The 6147-nt window shown below is 43.4% G+C and overlaps 2 protein-coding genes across 6 annotated transcripts in view; both read left to right on the top strand.

The window, feature by feature from the left end:
- Nucleotides 1-2796, top strand: part of LOC113214926 (CUGBP Elav-like family member 1-B) — a gene marked incomplete in the record, with an annotated part of 27252 nt that extends 24456 nt beyond the window's left edge. Inside the window, 1 exon segment of the mRNA XM_052275172.1 lies at nt 47-2796.
- Nucleotides 2797-3534: 738 nt separating this feature from the next.
- The window catches only part of LOC113214928 (nose resistant to fluoxetine protein 6-like), a 17788-nt gene continuing 15175 nt past the window's right edge, over nt 3535-6147 (top strand). Inside the window, exons 1-5 of one of the 5 annotated variants that reach the window (XM_052275157.1) lie at nt 3535-3970; nt 4696-4798; nt 4909-5058; nt 5677-5792; nt 5936-6082. In XM_052275157.1, the coding sequence (XP_052131117.1) occupies nt 4708-4798; nt 4909-5058; nt 5677-5792; nt 5936-6082 (504 nt within the window). In that variant the 5' untranslated portion in view covers nt 3535-3970; nt 4696-4707. The remainder of the gene's footprint in view (nt 3971-4695; nt 4799-4908; nt 5059-5676; nt 5793-5935; nt 6083-6147) is intronic. The other 4 variants (XM_052275161.1, XM_052275143.1, XM_052275166.1 and 1 more) reach the window with 4 other exon arrangements.

The raw sequence follows: 6147 nt of genomic DNA, 5'->3' as shown, positions 1-6147 counted from the left end.
GGTTTTTGAAACACAAGAAATAGGCAAAATAGCAGCAAAAGTGTGGACTTGATCTTCTACATGCTGTTTGGAACTGAAATTGTACATAAAAAAAAATACAGAAATTTATTCTATTTTTCATTGACAAAGAATTTTGTGTAGTTTTAAGGTCTAATCTTGTTAAGGATTCACTTAAACAAATCTGACTGAGACATCTGTAGTATGAAATAGTTGTTGCATGTATTTGTTGGAAGATTTATATCAAATTTTGAGTTGGGTTGAGGTGCTCTGCTGCTTCTGAAACTTTTTGCAACTGATATCTATTGTAATTGCAAGTTATTTGCCCACCGATTATTTGCCAACCGTTGTTAGTCAGAAGACAAAATTTAAAAATCTAACGGAAATTTGTTAAACCTTTGTTGAGATGTGCAAAAAATTGTTTCTTATTGGGACTGCTTTATTCCTCTGCGGTGTTTTGCTCTTGCCTTTTTTGACTGTCTGGAACTCACAATGCACATCCTAAAATCTAAAAAGATGTCAATATATATTTGTTCTGCTCACCCTGTCTAAGCAAGTTCCCTATTTGTTCTATTTTTGTGTTGGCAGAATTTATTGTTTTAGTTGTATATGGCTCTATTTTCTTTATGCACACATCAATTCTAAACAAGGAAGTTTGCCATGGATTTCCATTTTTGCTACTTCCCCTTCATTGGGTTTAGAGTGGTGTAAAGAGTCAATGTTGTTGGTAATTTAGTCACTGACCTAGTTTGTAGTGGGATGCATGTAAACATGCTCTCTTGAATGGAGCAGATGAACCAAATCAAAGGCTGATTTATGTAGACTCTGTGTTTCTATGTACTTCATGTTGTGTTGTTTGTTATCAAAGTGGTTATATTATATGTCTACACTGTTGTTGCAGTGTAGTTCCTGATTTGTGTATTAATCCACCTTTTGTGTAATCCATAAGGAGACTTGGAGAAGGTTAGTCACTTTAGTTCTTGAGTCTTTTCTCTAGTCTTTTCAAGAAAAATTTAGAGACCCTGATGGATTGTCTCTAGCAGCATTTGCAGAGACTCCCGTCCATGTTACCATTTTGTCCTGATAACAAAACCAAACCACTTTACAGAAGGTTGACGACCAAAGATTTGTTTAGTGAGAATGTATATAATTAAAAGAACATCAGTTTGACGTTTCATTTTATTTTGCTCGGTCAAAATTCTCACTTTTTACTGACAAGCACAATGCACATATTGAATGCCTTTAAGGTTTCAAGTCTGCCTCATACTTTGTGCAGTGATTCATATCATGGATGAAAATTTAGCGTTTTGTCACCATTGCCAGGAAAGCTTCGGTTGTATTATTAATTTGGTAGCTAGTATGGTAGTTTTACAAGTCCTTTAGTTCTGCAGAAAAGAACATTAAGTCAGTTCAATACTGTTGTTATTTATGAGAACTTTTTCTTTCTTAGTAATTTTTGTTTCCTCTTATAGGTGGTGTTCTTATTAAACACTAGGTTTGTTCATCTGTTTCTGTCTTTGTATATTATTCTTGTTTTGTTGTTCATTACCTTTATTATAGTAGCATGCAGTTGAAGCCATGCAGCTGTTGATGGATGAAGTGGTTTTAAAGTATGTGTACTTTTACATCTTGACCAATCCTGTCCTATTAACAGAGCATTGTTATTTGATAATTTGAGTTTCATTATGAAGAAGCAGTATTAACTGTCGCTTGAACATTTTTTGTTAAGTCCGTGTTGAACTGAAATTTTTCATGTCCAAATGTCTATGGTACTAGAACTCTGTGTTTGGCTTACTGTCTGTTTAATTTAAATCTATAATTGAAAATATATCTATCTTGATACAAATTTTGTACTATTTGTGATATGGAAATGAAAAGATTATATTTATTGTTACATGAAACAATATTTTACTAGAGACATGATTATGTAAATGTGAAATGTGTTAAGAATGTTGGTGTACTTAAATTTTTGTTTTGTTTCAAGTCACAATGCAGTTTTCTGAAAATAGAAAGCAGAAAATGGAAGACAATTGTGCTTTTTCAATACTGCTTTAGTGCCATTCCAACAGATTTGTGAAGAATGTACAGGATACATTTTCATGTCCTGATCCTCTCAATCTTGTTATAAAATTGTAAACTATATCCAGTTCAGATTGAGTAAATGTTATCTTACTCTACCTTAGAAGGTACCTATCTCTGAGTAGCATTAGGTACCAACACAATATTGAAGATAGCCTTGTCATGTGATCAGGATAATTTGTACTTCAATCTAAGTTGGGTGTGTTTCAGTTTTTATTTAATTTTGCCACTTTGGTGGAAACATCAGGTTAGGACTCTGATTCTCAACATGGCTGTGCATAACATTATATGGTACTTTCTCATGGTTTCCACTGTTGATTGCTATTACTGGAAAGCAATGATAAATCATGCATGTTTCACCCTTCAGATGAAATCTCTGCAATTTAATTAATTTACCATTATTTTTCTTCATAAAATCTGAAACATTTAATATCTTGGTATTCTAAAAGATTCAGGATTGATTCACTTTAGTTAGGAGCAGAGAAACAGACATTTAAATGCATGGCACATGTTTCTTCAGAAAGTGATAAAACCAATTTCCTAAGTTGAATTTTTAAATGCCTGTCACATTTTGACAAAATTGTTACTGTATGTAGAACTACTAGCTATTTGTTATACTGTAATTAATTCAATTTGTACCAGGAAAAGAAAGTTCTATTTCATGATAAGTATTTCATGTTATCAAATCAGGCTTAGAGCATTAAAAATATTTTCCAGTTATTCTACTGAAATTAATTTATTATCCTTCCTACTCCGAGAGGAAAATTTTCCTTCTTAACATCTGTTGTGGGGTTAGAGCTCCCCATCGAACTTGGCGCCTGTGGAACTTGGGGTAGGCCACCCTGCAGTACACGTGAGCACTCCAGGCAAGATGTTGCATACCTGTAAGGCGCTATGAGACCTTACCTTGCATTGGCTAACTTGAACTTGGCGATTGTGTAACGATAGATGACAGAATGACAGACAAACACGCTTATTGGATGATCCAACCCAGTAACGACGATGATTCGATAATTTATTTGAGTTAAAGGTCGAGAAAATTCCTTAAGAAATTTAATTTTGTGCTCGTACGTCTCACTTGCTTTCATTTTGACTACCCCTTACTGCCCTTATCGGAAGCTCTGGCAGCACCACCCTGCCGCTGCGCGAGGCCACAAGACAGGGGTCCCGGGTCCCGGCTAAGCGGGCCGCGGGCCACTTTGTTGTCATTCGCGCTCTCTCACTCTTCTGGGTCACTTATAAGTCTGTCTCTCTCGCACTGACTAGTGCTCGCTATCCGTGACTCCTGCTACAAGATAACTGATAATGACCCCTTCAGGTGTCCCTGTTCAGTCGGTACTTGGGGTAGGGAGTCATACACGGGCTTTGTTGCTCACCCAGTTTGCGGATGATTCCATCAGCTCTTAGGCCAGAAAGTAGGGACCTGTAGCCGAGTGTAGCTCTCTCATCGATTGCATCGATCGAGGCTGATATCACTCTCTCTGAAGTGACCAGGAAGGACAGAAGGGTCACGCAGATTCGCCATGAGATTCTGAGAGCGTTCTTTGCTTTCTTCTCGCGCCTCCCGTCGATCGCAACACATATTATCATCTCCAGCCAATAACACATTCACTCCAGCGAAACCCAACATGAGCCCGGCGTGGCGGGCCGGCCCTCCCCACCGCGCGCCGTACCGGGCCTCCTGAACCTGGCCGGCCGAGTTGGTCAAGGCCGGCACGGCGTAGCGTAGCGTCGCGGAGCCCAGTCGGTCTTCGCCACGCACCGCCGCTGGACGCTCGGGCTGGCGCATGCTGCCCGCGAGCTGGACCGCCGAGAGAGGACTTCCCTACCCGCCACTGTCGTTCGCGACCCCACGCGAATCTGCCGAGCGGTGTAGTGCTGTGATTTGCGAGAGGTAAAGGTCGATAGTGAAGTCGTGATTCATAGTTTTAAACGACTTCATTTCCGCAATTTCTTTAAATTTTGTGCATCAATAGCTCACCCAAAAAAAACCTTTTGTAGATTCATTTACTCTTCACAAGCTGCAAATTGGTAGCATTGGCAGAACTGTAGGTGTTGTAGTTGGGCTAAAGGTGGCTTTTAACCAAGCACAATACTATCGTTATTCCACTTCCAATAGAGAAGTAGGAGGTAAATAAGCGGTTAAAATGGGACGGGGTAAACTGTCCGCGTATTGCTAATATCTACCAATGTCACCAACGTGTCGTTATCCTGAGGAAAAAAACGTGCTTTTCTGCTTTTCTAAATGAAAAAAAACTATGGGGTGGGGGTAGGGACTAGGCAGCGTGCGGCAAGGTGCCAGATTATGCCCTCTGCGCCACGCCTAGCCACGCCGCACGCGCACCGCCACCAAGGCAAGCGTCCTGTCGCAACATGACGGGGTCAACACCAGCACGTCGGATGTGTGAGTTAGTGGGGGAGGGGGGCGGAAGGAGGGAGGGAGACCAGAGACCACTGAAGCACCTTCCTCTTCACTTATTAACCGCAGGTCTCACTAAACCTCTGGTCTTGGATATTCCATGTCATGCGTGACAAATGCTGCACCTGACTGAAGGGTGCCTGACAATGAACACCCCCAATGATGCTCTTCTTTTTGGGACTCTTCACTCCCACTTTTAGGTGTCCTGTGCCATGGCGCCGTGGCGGGCGGGTCAGCTGCTGCTCCTTGCCCTGGCCGTTTGGTCCGTCGGCGCGGTGGCGCCACCGAGCAGCTCACCGCAGCGTAAGTCATATACCCCTTCCTTTCGTACTTTACTTGCAGAGCGGTACGCCTTCCCACTCCCTCCTACGGACTTCCCCTTTCCCTCTCTCTCTCTCTCTCTCTCCATCCAGTACAGCGCCTCGTGCGCCCCGCGGTCCAGGGCAGCCTCTTCTACCAGCTGTCTGCGGCGCTCCCAGCCGTGAACGCGAGCTGCCAGTGCAGCCGGCAGGCGAGCAACATCGTCAGGGCCGCCCTCCTCGGCCACGTCTGGGCGCTCAAATGTAAGTCAATACGTGCAGCCGAGTCTGGACTGTTAACTGGAGACTGTTACGCTAATGCACCAGGTGGCTGGTCTCTTCACTTCTGTAGTTATGCTGCACCGCACGCACGAGTGCTGGATCTGGATCTGGCTTGTCTATCGCCCCAGAAAAATGACTAGCTGTAGCGACCATATATCATACGGTTAACTCAAGGAGCACCATAAAATATGGTTGATGCAACATTGTCGTGTTTGTGTAAACCAAAAATATGGTTTCCATCACGTTGTTATTGTTGTCTGAACCTTATTTTATGGTGCTCCCTGATCCAACCATACAGTGCTACGCAAGTTATGTGGGGCGCACTTTGCATTATTTTGTTAATGATTGAAAGCACGGGGTGCTCCGGATTAGGGGTAATGTGTAGCACTGTGCTCAACATTAGATAATGTATGGCAGTCTAAGAAAAGTGGGAAAAGGGGTGATGAACGAAAACTGTTGGCAAGGTTCGAATAACGATGTCCATTGTCCAGAAGTCCAGAAGTTTTCGTTTCCGTTTTTCGCCATACGCCCAGAAACGTTCATTTTAACGAAAGCGAAAACGTTCACGAAACTTTTTTTTTCTGATTTCCCGGAACTTAGGGGTTGACGCCAACGCACGTGTCCCAGCCGGTCTCCTCAGCGGGAATGTGAATCAGCTGGGCGACTTTGACGAGTGCCTCACGCTGCACGCCGAGTCCACACAGGATGGCGATGAGGTAACGACTGACCTGAATATTCAATGTGTTTAGGGAATGGGAAATGGGAGGAACGCAACTGGGAACTGAGGGTAAAAGTCTGCGTATCGCTGTAAGTCCTTACAAAAGTTGTACGCTTGCTATTGATCTGGGTTCTTGTCCAGGACGCCAACTGTCCGCCCGTGCCCACGAAGGCGTCCTACTGCCTGGCGGCCGTGGCGCTGGACCTCGGCGAGGAAGCACATCCTGCGGCCCGGCAAATCAGCGCCCTGCTGCACTCGTTCACTCCGTTCAACAGCAACTTCAGCGACGTGAGACAGCGTGCCTGGAAATTATTGAAACACAATAGGCAGCCCTGTTCAGATACCGGAGTCGG

Source organism: Frankliniella occidentalis, unplaced genomic scaffold (genome assembly GCF_000697945.3).
Source record: "Frankliniella occidentalis isolate FOCC.00 unplaced genomic scaffold, Focc_3.1 Scaffold8, whole genome shotgun sequence".
Taxonomy (NCBI): domain Eukaryota; kingdom Metazoa; phylum Arthropoda; class Insecta; order Thysanoptera; family Thripidae; genus Frankliniella; species Frankliniella occidentalis.
The sequence above is the reverse complement of the archived record's forward strand: the minus strand, read 5'-3'. Positions and strand labels throughout refer to the sequence as shown.